An 18807-nucleotide genomic window follows, 5' to 3' on the forward strand; every position below is an offset into this window, starting at 1 on the left:
CTGAGCCCACATTCATTGGAAATGCTCTGGATGTGGACATCGATGTGATGAACAGAACTGGAGAGAACTGTATACAGCTGACCTTTCATTATAAGAAGCAGATCCAATTAACAGTTTGTTTACTGTAGGCGACATTGCAGTATCAACAAGCCATTAAAATGTGCAACAAAAAGGGGCAGCCACCAACCCTTTTAGGCGACCACGTTAAAATTGAGAGACTTCATCAGTTCATCTTGATCAGTCCAGCTGCGCATCGTCTGTAAGTGTCTTTAAGATTCATCCAAACATAGACCTCTTATTTTCTGGACTATTTTAAGTCGTAAATTGAGAGGATATATTAAAATTTAGCGCATGGCTTCGGCAGACATGAATCATGATCATAGACGATATTGATTCTGAAAGCGGGGCAGTCGTCTCAGAGCCCTCCCCAGCTCTACAGCGCCCCCAGAGTTTTTCCAATGTAAATCTGTGGTGAGAAATGGAAGTGCAGCGTGGAACTGCTGCCATTGAGGCAGATTTTTAGACTTTTTTAATGCTACCTCACGTTAACCTCGCTCCAGAAGACCAAGATGGCTGCGTTCGAAACCTGGAAAATGCTACCTTCGGAGGACACATTTGAAGGTACTGTAGTGAGAAGGACTTTGTAACGAAGTCTTTAGTGCCTTTTATGGGTCTTGTGAGTGGGTCAGTGGAAATGTACTGAATGCCAATGGAGGCCTTTTTGAAGCCTTTCTCAGCCATCAGCTTTCAACAAAAATATCTTCTTTTGTGTTCCGAAGATGAACGAAGGTGTTATGGGTGTCCAACGACATGAGGGTGAGTAATTAATTAAATAATTTAAATTTTGGGGTGAAAAACCCTTTAAGCTTACAAAATCTGCCCTGCCTAAATTTACTGCAAGGAGCTGCTACTGGATCAGACAGTGTATAATATATAAATTAGGGCTGGGCGATAAATCGATTTTATGAATTAATTCGAGTTTTTAGTTTACGACGATTTTTGTGAATGAAAATCGGTTTTCTCTTTCAAATCCGCCGACGCTCCCCTCTGAGCTCCCGTAATGGCTCAGCCCTCCCCGCGCGCGTTTGCCACAGAGGTACACAAACAACAAGGATCGCGTCTAACAACATACCGTGTCATTCGTAATTGGTTCAGTTTTTCACAGAACAATTAACAATACCCCGCTGCAAAGTGTGTTTGAAGTCTGAACGGAACCGCGGTAGGCGCTATACTCATTTAAAGCTGCGCTGACACGAACGCAGCGCGAGCTCACACACGGGCCAATCTCGTGACAGACACGATACACAGCGCTGGTGATCCAGTGAGAGACCGTTTAAATCAACACACCATTGCTACTGTGATCTAGTGGAAGCGGTCGGCGCAGAATTCTGTTATAAACCACAGATATCAGATCAAACAGAGCTGAGCGAAGGTCAGGGGTTTCAGTCACAAAACACCAACATTTACCACGATTGTACTGTAGTAAAACCACATGGATTTAATGTTGTTGTTGTCATTATTTATCTCAGGATTCGTACAACCTTTTGAGATTGAAATTCAAGCACTTTCCAATGGTTTTCAAGAGCTTCACACTTATTTCCAGCACTTCAAAGCTCTAGATATCCGATTGTAATGTTATTTTTAATGTGATGGTTTGTAAAACTAAAAGTTTAAAGGGGTCTTGTGAAAGAAATAGTTGAATGTTTTTTTTAGTTTATTTTTTTTAAATGTGTAATCCATTTTGTAGCATTTTTATTTTAAAAAAGATATGAAATGCCCACCACTATAACCAGCAGAAGAGCACTTATTGATTTATTAGCGATTTTCACTCCCTAATGTATGGAAAGTACGAAGTCACAGTCTCAGGAAAAACTAAACTTTTCTTCAAATTGTGACTAAATTACAGTAAAGTAAAGAGCTCCTTTAATAATCACTGAAGCTGTCGATCAGTTCAGTGTGAGACTATTGAAGAACAATGCTAATCTATATTTAATAAGAGCATTAGGCTACATTTAAATTTTCCCTATACTTTTTTTGCACATTACTGTTGTTAATAAAAGTTAATTTTATCTGCATATCAATTCATAAACCTTTGATATGTATACTGTATATTGCAAAAGATATGGTGCCCATTTATACTGTGGAATAGTCGGGGGTTATTCACATGCTGAAAGTTTTGCACCCCAGGTGGCACTTCTACCAAGCTGCAAATATTTAATTTTACCTAAACAAAATAAAGTTAAAACTTGTTTTGAACAATTTCTTTGTCATCTGCAGACTGATTTTAAGTAGGAGGGGGAAAAAATCGTTTTAAATCGTAAATCGAATTTTTGGTGAAAAAATCGGGGATTTTTTTTTTGGGCCATATCGCCCAGCCCTAATATAAATAAAATAAAAAAATCGGTTTTAAATCTGTTAGAAGTTAAAGTTAGCAATGACCATCTAGCTACACTTCAGAATGAAACTAAAACAGAAGTAAAACCTGTTAAATGGGGTGACCTTCTGTCACTGTGTTTAGCCAACACAACGGGCGAGTTTCCTGTAAACTTTCCTCAAACATTATATTACTTTAATGATAGTTTGAAATCTCCTGAAAATAAAAAAGAACACTATTATCATCCTATAATTCATAACGGTGAACACAATAACTAATTTAAAACTGAATGTGAATCATGAATTTAATGTCCCTTGCAGAATAAAAGTATTAATTTCTTTCAAAAAAATAACTATAAAAACTACTGATTGACTTCAAACTTCTGAATGGTAGTGTAGCTATAAGGGGGTACAACCCTGAACCCAATATCAAACCCAGTAGTCACCACCGACCGTTTAACAGCATCAAACAGTATTAAACCAATCCCAAAGATTCTTGAAAACCCTCCTCTGCCCCTATGCTATTCACAGCCTCTGTTTCCACAATCAGTTTTCAATGTTTATACACCTTTAAAACCCATGTCTGTTTAAAAGAGCAACTGTCTGTAACTTCTGTAACTCTCAAATAAACACATAAAAATGGACAGCAGTCTCAACACTGAACCAGATATTCAGACTGCAACTCCACCATTGGAAGACAATGGAAGCATAGAAGAGAGCAGCCAGAATGGCGAAGCTGCAATTTCTTCAGCTCTGGAAAGAGAAGATGGAGATTCTTCAAAACCACCAACAATTAGCTCCAAGTTATTGAGAATGCTGGAGGCGGCAACCAACTGGCGGCCTGCTCTCGTAACAATGCAGAACAGCGAGGAAGTGTTCGATGCAAATGATGGAGCTGTTAGTGAAGCGCCAAGAACAAAAAGAGTAAGTGCTTTTACAAAATATGTTAAAGCATTGTTAAGTGTTTACTAAATGTACCATGTAGACTTGTTACTACGTTCAATTTCCTGTTTCTAATCTGGGCTGGTAACACACACTTTACCACTATTTTGTCCTTCAACAAGGTGCTTGATCTTGCTTCAATGAGAATGTCCCTTAAGCAACAGAACTATCAATTTCCTGTTGCATACCAGATTTAGAGGGGTTTAAATGTCTGTCCTGGACATTTGAATGCATGGAAGTGCTGAGGTTAATCCTTGGAAAATGAGAATCTGAGAGTTGGTGAGGACCTTTATCACCATTTTGTCCATCAACAAGGTGCTTGATCCCAGGTTGCTTCAACAGGAATGTCCCAAAAGCAACAGAACTCTCAATTTCCTGTGTAATATCAGATTTGTAAGGAATTTAATGTTTGTGGAGTGCACATATTTGGAAACCCATTTTGTCCTTTAACACTTGACCCTATACGTTGTGCCAAAGTCTCTGTGAGAAGCGACCTGGTAGTTTTATTTTAGGTGGGGTAGGGGTAACCTATCTGGTTACCTAAATGTTCTGGTTTTAATCACTGGAAGGAGTAAGCTTTGAATCTGAGAGCCATTAAGTTCCCTTAACTCCATTTTATCCTTAAAACCCCCAGTTGGGGACTGTCTCTGTATGAAGAAAACTGGCTGTTTTATTATACCGCATGAGGTAGGAGTAAATAGGTTTGGTGACCTAAATGTAGTTGCTCTACCTCCATTTTGTCCTTGAATGAGACACTTGACCTCAGGTTGCTCCAAGGGGACTGTCCTTTTAGTAATAGAAAGTCATTTTAGATCAAACATGCCTGCTAAATGACGTGTAACCAAATAACCAGTTCTTGATCCTCATTAACAACCATGAGCAGAGGGCTGAACACAGACCAGTGCACTTAACATCATACGGTAGCAGCTGGGCCAGAATTAATAAATGACTTGTAGGAACTTTTGTGACCTCACAGACTTTAATCATTGTCGAATCGCGTGAGCTGACAAGAGAGAGAATTTATTGTAAAGGCTTTGTTCTCACAGTGTAGGATTTCATCTGACAGTGGACCCATGCTTCTCAAGCCCGCTTATTAAACATTATGGCACAACAATTACTGTTGTGATTCAGCCTTTAAATGCTTACGTGGGAGTTTTTCTACGCATTTCTCAAGCGGATTAGACACCATGAGGAAAGTCTACAGCCTGGTTAGTCTCACTAAAAACAGGGAATCAAAAGATGCTGTTTTATCACTTAACATCAAGGTATTTCTAATCTCTTTAGGAAGAATTTGCCTTTTGTTAGAAGTGGGTAATGTGAAACTAAAACATTTCTTGTGGTCAGTTTTTGTGATTTGTAGAAGTTTGTATATTGTTTTGTATTGAGTAGTGTTATATTAGTTTATTGAATACAGCGACACATTTTTATTTCTAACCCTAGAGTGAAGATTTATTTTAACTGGTGCTCAAGTTAACTTTTTTTCATTAACTTGCTTATATAGTTGATCAGTGTCAGCACTTTTTATTTAAATACTCAGTGAATGCATTTTACCAGAAGTTAAAACAAAGGACCTTAACAAACAAATAAAAATGATGGCGTGTTTAATTTCAAGTTTTCCTTTCTTAGTTTAGTTTGTGAGTTAGTAAGCAAGTGCTAGTTACTGTATAGCTGGTCTTTAAGATCTCCTGCCTGTACTTGAAATCATTTTTGTGAATGTAACGTCCAAATATTCCTATAAAGATAAATCGTTATAATGCTTCTATTATTTTGAGAAATGGCTATAATATTTTGGAACTCTGGTTTCAATTGTATTCAAATATCAAAACTTGATCAATCATCTCAACTAGATAAAAATGGACAATTATACTGAGATGTAATGTTAAAATTTTGTATTTTGATTTCTCAGTATAATTGTCCATTTTTATCTTGAGATTATATTTATTATTAAGATATTTGAATACAAATTAAACCATATATATATATATATGTTTTTCCCTTAGCAAATCCAGTATCCTGAGCAGACGCAAGAATTCAACAGTCGATTAACAAAGACGGGACGCCGCTCTCTGTCCCACTCTATTTCTCAATCCTCCACAGACAGCAACAGCTCAGGTAGATGAAAGCTTATTAAAACTGGAAAATTGGAATGTTTTTAGTAGTTCTTTATATTTTCATCACAATCTCTGATTCCAGTTTCCTTACTTCTTTTATTATTTTTAGGGGGTTCAGATGCAGAAAATCTAGAGGATGAGGTCTTTCCTCGAGACAGGCTACAGATTAACTCCAAAGGGAACGGGGACTTCTGCGTCAAAAACATCAAGCTGGCAGACTATGGCCGCCGAGAGATAGAGCTTGCTGAGGATGGTAGGCATACAGTTTACTACATATAAGCAAGAAATACACATTATGCAACCAGACTACATAAAGGAATGTAATGAATTTTTGTGCACCTTTATTTGTTGAAGAGATGACTGCACTAATGGCCTTAAGAAAAGCAGCTCAAGGAGAAAAACCACTGGCAGGGGCTAAAATAGTGGGATGTACCCACGTCACAGCCCAGACAGCTGTAAGTCTGTATCTGCATCTGTAATCGTCACAGCATTTTTATTCTATATCATGCAGACAGAAAAAAATACTACAAAACTACTACAGTTACTACAGAAACAAAACCTGTTATACAAGGTCAGCAGCACAAATAAAACATGATATATCGGCCACCATATCGGTATCGGCCGATATACACTTACCTAAAGGATTATTAGGAACACCTGTTCAGTTTCTCATTAATGCAATTATCTAATCAACCAATCACATGGCAGTTGCTTCAATGCATTTAGGGGTGTGGTCCTGGTCAAGACAATCTCCTGAACTCCAAACTGAATGTCAGAATGGGAAAGAAAGTTGATTTAAGCAATTTTGAGCGTGGCATGGTTGTTGGGGCCAGAAGCGCCAGTCTGAGTGTTTCACAATATGCTCACTTACTGGGATTTTCACACACAACCATTTCTAGGGTTTACAAAGAATGGTGTGAAAAAGGAAAAACATCCAGTATGCGGCAGTCCTGTGGGCGAAAATGCCTTGTTGATGCTAGAGGTCAGAGGAGAATGGGCCGAATGATTCAAGTTGATAGAAGAGCAACTTTGACTGAAATAACCAGCCGTTACAACCGAGGTATGCAGCAAAGCATTTGTGAAGCCACAGCACGCACAACCTTGAGGCCGATGGCAGAATTAGGCGTAAACAGAATGAGAACATGAATCCATCATGCCTTGCTACCACTTTGCAGGCCTTTGGTGGTGGTGTAATGGTGTGGGGGAGGTTTTCTTGGCACAGTTTAGGCCCCTTAGTGCCAATTGGGCATCGTTTAAATGCCATGGCCTACCTGAGCATTGTTTCTGACCATGTCCATCTCTTTATGAACACCATTTATCTATCCTCTGATGGCTACTTCCAGCAGGATAATGCACCATGTCACAAAGCTTGAATCATTTCAAATTGGTTTCTTGAACATGACAATGAGTTCACTGTACTAAAATGGCCCCCACAGTCACCAGATCTCAACCCAATAGAGCATCTTTGGGATGTGGTAGAACGGGAGCTTAGTGCCCTGGATGTGCATCCCACAAATCTCCATCAACTGCAAGATGCTATCCTATCAGTATGGGCCAACATTTCTAAAGAATGCTTTCAGCACCTTGTTGAATCAATGGCATGTAGAATTAAGGAAGTTCTGGAGGTGAAAGGGGGTCAAACACAGTATTATTAGGTGTTCCTAATAATCCTTTAGTTGAGTGTATATTAATTTTTAATGTCATTGGTATTGGGACGATAAGAAAAGTTGGCTGATATATTAAAGCAGATAAATAATTAATTGTTTCCTTCAGCTGGGACACTTCAGATGTGCCCTGTTCAAAGTCACTGAGTCGCTTCAAAAAAAGAAAATACGGTTAAGTGCAATGTGTCATAAAGGCTACATACAATTATAATGTTCCCATTATAATGCCTGGGACATGGATTTTAATAGTGGGACTTTTGAGACTTGTAATCAGGCTCTCAAAAATTTGAATTTGGATTTAGATTTATAGGCTAAAATATTGGTTATTGGCTTACAAGTATAAACAATTATCGGTTATCGGTATCAGCCTAAATATTCATATTGGTGCATCCCTACATGAAATCCCTATCAACTCCAATATCCCCTATCTAAGTTGATTATACAGTGCAAATTTATATATACTACTGTTTAGGTTTAAAAAAAAAGAATACTTTCAGCACACCTTAGATCGATCAAACGTGAGAATAAAGGCATTTATAATGTTATGAAAGTTGTCAATTTCAAATAAATGCTGTTCTTTTGAACACAAAATATTAAGCTATACTGTTTTCAACATTGATAATAATAATAAATGTTTCTTGAGAAGCTGATCGGCATATCAAAATGATTTCTGAATAATCATGTGACACTGAAGACTGGATGCTGAAAATTCAACTTTGCATCATAAATTACATTTTAAAATATATTCAATTCTATAACAAAACCTTACCAACCCCAAACCTTTGAACGGTAGTGTGTTTAAATATACATTTCTCTCAACAGGTGCTGCTGGAGACTCTGACTGTGTTAGGGGCTCAGTGCAGGTGGGCAGCCTGCAATATTTTCTCCACTCAGGATGAAGTGGCTGCTGCTTTAGCAGAGCAAGGTGAAAAATAAACTCCTATTCTAGTTGCCTAATGATAATTAGTTAGACTCCATTGTTCATTTTTGGTGTTGGCATCTGCTAAGTTACCCTTTTTGCTTTCTCCCTTGTTGTGTCCTCTGCTCTCCATGGCAGATTTTCCAGTGTTTGCATGGAAGGGAGAATCTGAGGATGACTTCTGGTGGTGTATTGATCACTGTGTAAATGTGGAGGGCTGGGAGCCAAACATGGTAGGATTCACTTCAACGATACGAGACCACTTTCCCTTCAAGAATCAATAGTGTTATCTCATCTTGTCTGTTTTCTCCTGCAAATAGAAGTTTGTTAATGGCTTTTTATTTCTTTAGATCCTCGATGATGGAGGAGATATGACACATTGGATATACAAGAAATATCCTCACCTCTTCAAGAAAGTCAAGGGTATTGTTGAAGAAAGTATCACCGGCATTCACAGGTTGAGTCACATTCTAAGCCTCGTCATTTGTCACTTGTGCATAAAAAAGCAAAAATGCTCTTCATAAAACAAGCTTTAATTCCATATTAAAGAGAAAATGGCACTACACTACACTAAACAGCTTTGCATATGTAAAGAAAAAATGTTTGCGTCACATATATCAGGCTTCATCACCTCTCTAAAGCTGGAAAACTCTGTGTACCGGCCATAAATGTAAACGACTCTGTCACTAAACAGAAGTTTGACAACCTCTACTGCTGCAGGGAGTCTATTCTGGATAGGTAAGATGATGGTATACAGTACATATTATATTTGTATGCATTAAATTACTAAATTAACAGTATTTTAATGATTAAAACTACTTTCTGTCTCATTCCTATATACCTCAGTCTTAAAAAGACAGCTGATGTAATGTTTGGGGGAAAGCAGGTGGCTGTATGTGGATACGGGGAGGTAAATTTCCTGATTCAAATACATTTTTGTCTCTATTGTCAATATGCCAGCTGAGAAATGTGTCCGTCACCTGCATTAGTTTGTGTAAGTGTAAATATTGATGCCCACAGGTGGGAAAAGGTTGTTCTGCTGCTCTGAAAGCAATGGGATCTGTTGTGTATGTGACTGAAATCGACCCCATCTGCGCTCTACAAGCATGGTAAGACATTAGTTATTTGAAAGAAAGAAAAAAACTATCCATGACAGTAGTATCACACCTGACAACCAGTTCTATTTCAAATAGCATGGATGGCTTTCGATTGTCCAAACTAGGTGATATTGTAAGACAAGTGGACATGGTCATCACCTGCACAGGCAAGTTGCACAATATAAATAAAGCAATGGATTGCTGTACTTAACACTTACAGTGTTATTTCCTTTGACAACTAAATCTACACAGGAAACAAAAATGTTGTTGTGAGGGAGCACATGGACCTAATGAAGAATGGTTGCGTTGTCTGCAACATGGGACGCTCTAATACAGAAATCGATGTTGTAAGTGGCCGTAGGACACGATAAGATGCACGATTAGTGATGACAATTGAATGCTTGTAATTGAATTGCTTGCGTTTCTTATAATTTGTATTAACTGTTGAATTTTCAGACCTGTTTGAGAACCCCGGAGTTAGCATGGCAGCATGTGAGAGCACAAGTGGATCACATTATCTGGCCGGATGGAAAGAGAATAGTTCTTCTAGCTGAGGTGAATGGATACTATGAGAAATATAAAACACCTTATTTTTTAACACGGAAATAAGCTATTTCCTGTGAATGTGCAAGACTTCAGATTCATTATCTGCTATGGGTAAATAACTATAAAAAACAACAAAGTGCAGTAAATGGTAAAACTGTTACAAACCAGTGTGTTTAAATATTCTGATATTAAATGAAAATATGATAACAAATACAAGTTTGCAACAAAATAAAATAACTTAAAACAGTTATTTATAACTGACACAGACACAAAATAACTGACACAGAAAGCCTCACACACTCAAGGAAAAAAAATGCTGTGCTGCTCTTATGTTAAAAATAAGGTGGATAATGCACATACAGTCGTGCTCAAAAGTTTACACACCCCTTGCAGAATCAATCAATGTTAATTATTTTAACACAATAAGAGGGATCAAACTAAATGCATGTTATTTTTTATTTATTACTGTCCTTTAATAAGATATTTTACATAAAGACATTTAAAGTTTACAAGACAAAAAAACAGCTGAATTTATTCAAATGACCCGTATAAAAGTTTACATACCCTCGATTCTCAATACTGTGTCGTTCCCTGGATGATCCATGGCTGTTTTTTGTCTTGTAGACTATATGCACACATCTTTTATATACCATGTAAAATAGCTTATTCAGGACAGATACAAAAAAAAAATATATATATATAAAATAACATACATTTTGTATGATCCCTCTTATTTGTTAAAGCAATTAGAATTTGCTGTTCTGCTGTGCATATTCTGTCAGTTGTTTCTGTATTTATGTTATTCTGCTAACAACATTGCACACACACATATACACTACTACACACAGTCGAATATATACACTCACATGAATACATATACAGTACTAACAGGCCCACACATTACCGGTAATATACATTTCTGTCTATTTTTCACTAAAACATGTCATCTATCACTTTTGTAACCTGGAATGTTCGTGGACTTGGTTCTCAGACAAAGAAGGTCAAAGTTTTTAATCATTTAAATAAACTACAAGCTGACATATGTCTCCTGCAAGAAACACATCTATCAGAATCAGATTATAAAAATATTAAATCATCAAATTATAGTCATTTATTCTCGGCTCACTACAACACAAAACAAAGAGGAGTATGCATTCTAATAAATAAAAAAAATCACTTTTGTTCATAATTCCACCATTACAGACTCTGAAGGACGTTTCATTATCATAAACATCTCCATTAATAATAGCCCTGTCACAATTGGTAACTTATATGGCCCAAACACAGATGACCCAGCTTTTTTTCAGACTTTTTTTTCTTCAATTTCAAAATTTTCTAATTGTCCAGTCATAATTGCAGGTGATTTCAACACAGTTCTAGATTCAACAATGGATAAATGTAATAGTTTAGGCAATAAACGCATTTGGAAATCTGCAGAAACCATAAAACAGTTCATGAGTGATTTTGGTCTTGGCGATAGTTGGCGTCTACAGCATCCTAACAGTAAAGAATACTCATTCTACTCACCAGTACACCACTCATATTCCCGCATTGACTTCTTTCTTACCAGTAATTCTATCATATCAAACATTTCTGAATCAAAGATCCATCCAATAGTAATTAGTGATCATGCCCCGGTAACATTAAAGTGGAACACAACTAGTCGAAATAAACCTACTACCAGATGGCGATTTAACACATCTCTCCTGAAAGATCATGATTTTGACAGTTATTTCAAACGAGAGTGGGCATGCTTTCTAGAGATGAATGACTCCCCGGAAGTATCCCCATCTCTTCTGTGGGAAACGGGAAAAGCCGTACTAAGAGGGAAAAAAATTTCATTCTCTGTTTACAAAAAAAGGAAGGAAAAGGACAAACAGGTAGAATTGGAACAAAAAATTAAACAACTAGAAGACATTAACATCAATAACCCAACAGAAGAAACACAGGATTCATTAAGAAAATATAAACTCAAATTGAATGAATTAATCAATAAACATACACAATTCCTAATTCATAGGCTAAGGCAAGAAAGCTTCCATCATAATAACAAATCTGGTAAATATCTGGCAAATCAAATCAAACAAAATAAAGAAAAAGCTACAATACCAGTGATTAGAGAAACAGCAGGGAATTCCACCAACTCACCAGAAGAAATAAATCAAATCTTTCACAATTTTTACAGTAAATTATATTCCTCCGATAAAGACCCAGATCAGAAAGAAATCAACTCATTTCTCAACAATATCAACTTGCCTCAACTCAGTAAAGATCATATAAATACTCTTGAAGCACCCTTATCAGAATATGAACTTTTGAATGCCCTTAAACTCATGCCAAACAATAAAGCACCAGGCCCTGATGGATTCCCTGCTGAGTTCTACAAACACTTTTGGTCAACTTTATCGCCACTCTTCATCCGTATGATAACTGAATCAAAACAAAAATCAAAACTCCCAGATAGTATAAACACTGCCACAATTTCACTCCTTCTTAAACCAAATAAAGATCCAACATTACCTTCAAGTTATCGCCCGATTTCCCTAATCAATGTAGACATTAAAATCATCACTAAAGCACTAGCGCATAGAATAGAAAAAGTCACACCATTTATAATCCATCCAGATCAAACCGGTTTCATCAAAGGTAGACTCTCATCCAGTAACACACGTAGACTATTTAACTTAATGCATTATTCATCAACTCAAAAAACCAAAACCATCATAGTTAGTCTCGATGCAGAAAAAGCTTTTGATAGGGTCAATTGGAAGTTCCTGTTTTCCACATTAGAGAGGTTTGGTTTTGGGGAGTCATTCATTAATTGGATCAAAATTCTATATACATCACCTTCAGCCACTGTCATCACTAATGGATTAACATCACGCACCTTCACACTACAACGGGGGACTAGACAAGGATGCCCACTCTCACCTTCATTATTTACCATTTTCATTGAGCCATTAGCAGCAGCTATCCGTCAAAACAGCTACATTAAAGGAATTCAAACAATAAACATGCACCACAAAATTAGTCTTTACGCTGATGATATATTGCTATATTTACAAGATCCTCCATCATCACTACAAGAAACGATTAAACTCATTGATTCATTCTCAAATATCTCTGAATACTCGATTAACTGGAGTAAATCTGCTATACTCTCATTACATTCCAACAGCTTGGATGTGACATCCCAGACACCACCTATTCCTTTGTGCACCAACTATATCACATACTTAGGCATTAATATTTCCCCTAGGCTGTCAGAGCTGTTTGGACTCAACTTTACACCATTACTGAAAACAATAAATGATGACCTGTACCGCTGGATGAATCTACCACTATCCATTATGGGCAGAATATCAGTAATCAAAATGACTATACTCCCTAAATTAAACTATTTATTTACAATGACTCCTGCACTACCCACCCTCACTTGGTTTAAATCACTAGACTCAATCGTCACTAAATTCTATTGGAAAAATAAGACCCCACGAATTAAATTGACTACTCTACAGAAACCAAAAGCACAAGGAGGACTGGAAGCACCACATTTCTACCACTATTTTTTGGCCAATCAACTCCAAAATATATACAAATGGATTCATCCTAACCCATCAGAAAGCACATGGCTAGATGTTGAACAGTCAATTTGCAAAGACATTAACATTTCAGAACTACCTTTCCATACTCAGACAATCAAAAAGCATCACTGTTTTAAAACACCAACAATAGCCGCAGCTTTGACAGCCTGGTGGAAATTTCATCAAATCACAAACACTCCTCTTGCACCATCTAAATTCACCCCGATCTGGAATAACCCTGATTTTATAGTTAACAAGAAGCCACTCAACTTACGCACATGGGTAGATAAGGGCATCACACAACTTCAACACATCCTCCTTAATAATAACTGGGCACCATTTTCCCACTTAGTTCTGAAGTACGGCATTGGGAGTAATTGTTTTTTGGAATATTTACAAATCAAGTCATCTATTCAATCAAAAATCGACACTCAGACAATTAATCTAGATCTTCCTCCTCCAATCTTAGAGCTAATTAATATAACATCCCCCAAAAAACTACTCTCCAAAATATATAAAATAATATCCAAATCAGACAACACATTAAGCCTGCCCAATGCTAAATGGGAATCAGACTTATCCATTACTCCCAATGCCGCTTTCTGGTCACAAATTTGTAAAAATATTTACTTCATGACAAAAAACGCCAACTTACAACTTATACAGTATAAAGTTCTTCATAGATCCCACCTAACTGGACAGAAATTATTTAAAATGGGTTTTTCTTCAGAAACATGCTCACATTGCACACAAAACACCCCAGACACCTATTTACACGCTATTTGGCATTGCACCTCAGTTAAAACATTTTGGGAGAACGTTACTGACTCACTATCCAACCTTATGGGTTGTCACATCCCACTATCTCCCTCTCTCTGTATATTAGGTGACATATCCATAATCAGTTTAGACAGTACAAACAGTCAGTTACTCCTAGTGGCCCTAACCATCGCCAAGAAAACTATCCTCATGAACTGGAAATCAAGAAACACCATACACATTACAACTTGGAAAAATTTACTAATAGAGTACATCTCCATGGAAAACTTGTCTACCTCTACTCAAAATGATACATCAGAATTACACCCTTCTTGGTCAGCTCTGTTTAACTTCCAACAGTCATGAATCCACTCACCTTCTTTGTCTGAAGCCACCCTTAATGATACACCATCAATAATGGGGGGGGGGGGGGGTTTCAGGAAGAGGTAGCAACACAGACTATTATTAAATAAATAAAATTGCTTATAAGATTATATTGGAATCTCTCTCTGTCTCTATCTCTCTCTCTATCTATCTCTCTATCTCTATCTCCCTTTCTATTCTCTCTCTTTCTATTCTCTCTCTGTCTCTCTCTCTCTCTCTCTCTGTCTCTCTCTCTCTCTGCGCTTGTGGACCCTGGATGGTTGTGGCATACTAATCCCTGTCATGTGCGGTTCTGATTAGTCGTGGGTGGGGGTGAGGTGGGGCCGGGGGCCTTGGTCTTTCGCCCTCCAGCTAGTAGTTGTCGCGCTGTTTTAATGCTTTACATATTAGGTGAGGTGCACACACATTCATTTGGAGCATAAAACTAGTTTAAATCAGGAGAAAAAAAAAAAAAAAAAAGAAAAAGAAAAAAAAAAGGCACATATATAGGGTAAATGTGGCGTGGACATGGCGGCCTGCGTGGGCTTTGGACTGGGCAGGTTCCATGCTACACGCCACGTTTGTTTTAATGCATTATACACTAGTTGACAAACACATCAGACAACAACAACAACAAAAAACACAAAGATAGGGTCAGCGTGGCATCTATGGAACAGCTGGGGGATGGGCATGGATCTCGGGACCCTGGCAGCACCTCACCTTGATAGCCCATTGCATTACGACTCTGGCAGAGGTCTATCCTATGCCATGGCCATGAGGGGTATCAAAGCTTTATAATACCTTGTTATTAATAGCTGATCAATATTACCATTATTATAATTATTTTTATTGTTATTATTATTAAAATCATTGTTACCACTACTATTATTATCACTATTAATGACTTTATCAATATCTACCATTATTAATATTATTATTACTATTACTACTATTGTTTTTATTTGTCCTCTTCCTGACCCCTTTAACCTTCCCCTCATTCCGGATGAAAAGAGTATATTTGTATATATGTTTGTCATTACTACTACTGATAATACTATTAATACTATTTGTCATTTCTAATTAATTGGATTTATCATTATTATTGTTATTATTATTAATATTGCTATTACTATTGCTGTTGTCACCTTCTTCATACCCCATTTTATTTCCTTATTTATACACATATATTTTTTGGTTATGTCTGTTGTACTTCCCTACATGATTCTTTATTCATACATTAACACTCCCACACCAGTTACACGCACAAACACACACACACACACACACACACACACACACACACACACATACATACACACGCACACATCGTACTGGCATGTTATGTTTTGTTGGCCCTTGTATTTGTATTTTGCATCTTACTTCTATTTTGTAAATATTGTACTTGTCTGTTTGCATAATAAAAAAATAAAATAAATTAAAAATAAATTAAAAATAAATAAAAAAAAAAAAAAAAGAATTTAGCAGATTCTACAAGGGATCTGTAAACTTTTGAGCAAGAGTGAAAAACAAGAAAGGCATGTTCCTGGAACAACAAAGGATCTAGGAACATGTCCTACATGTGTAAATCATGTTAAGAATATAATCAACACTTCCTGGTTACAACCTTCATGGCATATTATTTAACGTTAATGACAAGGTTACTGTTTTACCCCATTTGATTCCAGGGCCGTGTCCTTAATCTAAGCTCCTCCACTGTACCGATATACGTGCTTTCCATCACAGCCACCACACAGGTATGACGCAGTTTGCTAATACATGAATTTAAATTAGGTTTTATAGCCTAAAGGCTGAAGTTTCTTCCACTCTTGCTTAGCCTAAACATTAAAGACTAGCTGGGGGGAACAATAAAACTTTTGAAAGTACATTTGTATTTAGTACAACAGAATGTACATGACATGGGAAGCATGACAGACCTGGGAAATTGTTGGGTTTGAAATTGTTTACATGTTTATTTTTCTGTTACATTCTAGGCTTTAGCATTGATCGAGCTCTTCAATGCCCCGGAGGGCCGTTACAAGCAAGATGTCTACCTTCTTCCCAAGAAACTAGGTATAAAAAAACGCAATGGACCTGCCAGAACTTATTGTTCATCCATACTAAATCAAAATGATGTCTGATTCACTATTTTGTGTACCAGATGAGTATGTTGCAAGCCTGCATCTTCAGACCTTTGATGCACACCTGACTGAACTCTCCGATGATCAAGCCAAATACATGGGCTTGAGCAAACACGGCCCCTTCAAACCGAGTTACTACAGGTGAGAAATGTATTTAAAAATACTCATAAATTAAAATTATTACAAAAAAGTTGGGACACTGTACAAATTGTGAATAAAAACAGAATGCAATGATGTGGAAGTTTAATTTTTTAGAATACAACATAGATGACATCAACACATCTCAAAAACGTTGGGACAAGGCCGTTTTTACCACTGTGTGGCATTCCCTCTTCTTTTTATGCAAACGTCTGGGGACTGAGGGGACAAGTTGCTCAAATTTTGGAATAGGAATGTTGTCCCATTCTTGTTTAATACAGGCTTCTAGTTGCTCAAATGCCTTAAGTCTTCTTTGTCGCATCTTCCTCTTTATGATGCACCAAATGTTTTCTATGGGTGAAAGATCTGGACTGCAGGCTGGCCATTTCAGTACCCGGATCCTTCTTCTACGCAGCCATGATGTTGTAATTGATGCAGTATGTGGTCTGGTATTGTCATGTTGGAAAATGCAAGGTCTTCCCTTAAAGAGAGGACGTCTGGATGGGAATATATGCTGTTCTAGAACTTGTATACACCTTTCAGCATTGATGGTGCCTTTCCAGATGTGTAAGCTGCCCATGCCACATGCACTCGTGCAACCCCATACCATCAGAGACGCAGGCTTCTGAACTGAGCGCTGATAACAACTTAAGTTGTCCTTGTCCTCTTTAGTCTGGATGACATGGCGTCCCAGTTTTCCAAAAATAACTTCAAATTTTGATTTGTCTGACCAAAGAACAGTTTTCCACTTTGCCACAGTCCATTTTAAATGAGCATTGGCCCAGAGAAAATGCCTGCACTTCTAAGGGCCTGAAGATCACAGGTGCCCAGTATGGTTTTCTGGCCTTGACCCTTACACACAGAGATTGTTCCAGTTTCTCTAAATCTGTGGATGATATAATTTTTTTCTGAGAAACTCTTTTCTGATATTGCTCTACTATTTTTTGCCACAGCATTGGGGGAATTAGTGATCCTCTGCCCATCTTGATTTCTGAGAGACACTGCCATTCTGAGAGGCTCTTTTTATTCCTCAATCATATTGCTAATTTATCTAATAAGTTTCAAATTGGTCCTCCAGCTGTTCCTTATATGTACATTTAACTTTTCCGGCCTCTTATTGTTACCTGTCCATACTTTTTTGGAATGTGTAGCTCTAATGAAATCCAAAATAAGCCAATATTTGGCATGACATTTCAAAATGTCTCACTTTCACATTTGATATGTTATCTATATTCTACTGTGAATATAAATATAAGTTTATGACATTTGTAAATGATTGCATCCCTTTTTTTATTCACAATTTGTACAGTGTCCCAACTTTTTTGGAATAGGGTTTGTATATTAAGAAATGTGCAACATTTAACAACTGTGTGCTTGTGTTTTTGTTTTTAGGTATTAAGGACTTAGAGATGTCTCAATGCAATTTTAACTCATCATCAGATTTAAAAGGAAACAGATGGATCTAAAGCTATGGAAACTTAGTAGAAATAGATTTGACTCAGCATGGATTTCATTCATCCCACTCTTTACCAACACGATATTATAGGTTTTTGACAGTGTACAAATGTAAAGTGAACTCTAAAAAATTTCCCCCTACTATTGTTCTATGTATGTATACAGTACAACATTATCGTCATCATTTTGACATAATAAATCAATATATTTATTCACTTTAAAGGTTAAAGAAAATGCTAAAACTAAACATAATATGCTATTAGAATGCTATTTACAACCTTTCATGGTTCTCTAATGAAACACTGTATTCTGTCATAAGCGGCGGTTCCATCAAAATTACCAGGAACGCTGTACTGAGATTCCTTCATCAGAAACAAGTTAAGCAATTCTGCAAGTTGTAGTTTTTTTTCAACTAAAGCAGACTAATCAATTCTGGTACAGTTTTCTGGTACTTGCTGCTGAGCTTAAATTTATTTAGTCAAAACAGACTTACATGAATATGAATATTTATGAATACAATTTAAAACAGCATGTGCTTATTTTTAGCAATTTAGCATGTGTACAACTCACTAGAATGATTAAAAGGATCACCCAAAAAAAATCTGTTATCATTTACTCACCCTCACATTTTTCTAACTTCTATCATCTGCTTTAAAGCTACACTGTGTAACTGTTTTAGTTTATTCTTAGCTAAAGACACTTTGTTCTTTCAAACATA

General features: G+C 36.9%; 1 protein-coding gene across 10 annotated transcripts; it reads left to right on the top strand.

Annotated features, from left to right (window-relative positions):
* Nucleotides 1–271: 271 nt before the first annotated feature.
* ahcyl2a (adenosylhomocysteinase like 2a) lies at nucleotides 272–18676 on the top strand. 10 transcript variants are annotated; one of them, XM_067436759.1, is made up of 19 exons: nucleotides 272–621; nucleotides 780–816; nucleotides 3021–3297; nucleotides 5316–5427; nucleotides 5536–5679; nucleotides 5781–5881; nucleotides 7913–8015; nucleotides 8148–8242; nucleotides 8360–8466; nucleotides 8631–8747; nucleotides 8856–8919; nucleotides 9030–9118; nucleotides 9203–9273; nucleotides 9359–9453; nucleotides 9563–9661; nucleotides 16044–16112; nucleotides 16350–16428; nucleotides 16517–16637; nucleotides 18027–18676. In XM_067436759.1, the coding sequence occupies exons 3-19, from the start codon at nucleotides 3187–3189 to the stop codon at nucleotides 18031–18033; spliced, it is 1584 nt and encodes a 527-aa protein (XP_067292860.1). In that variant the 5' UTR covers nucleotides 272–621; nucleotides 780–816; nucleotides 3021–3186; the 3' UTR covers nucleotides 18034–18676. The 10 variants fall into 10 exon arrangements, with proteins under 10 accessions (XP_067292860.1, XP_067292861.1, XP_067292866.1 ...); XM_067436760.1 differs by having other exon boundaries at nucleotides 3024–3297; XM_067436765.1 differs by lacking the exon at nucleotides 3021–3297.
* Nucleotides 18677–18807: the final 131 nt, after the last annotated feature.

This window comes from Pseudorasbora parva, chromosome 25 (genome assembly GCF_024679245.1).
Source record: "Pseudorasbora parva isolate DD20220531a chromosome 25, ASM2467924v1, whole genome shotgun sequence".
Taxonomy (NCBI): domain Eukaryota; kingdom Metazoa; phylum Chordata; class Actinopteri; order Cypriniformes; family Gobionidae; genus Pseudorasbora; species Pseudorasbora parva.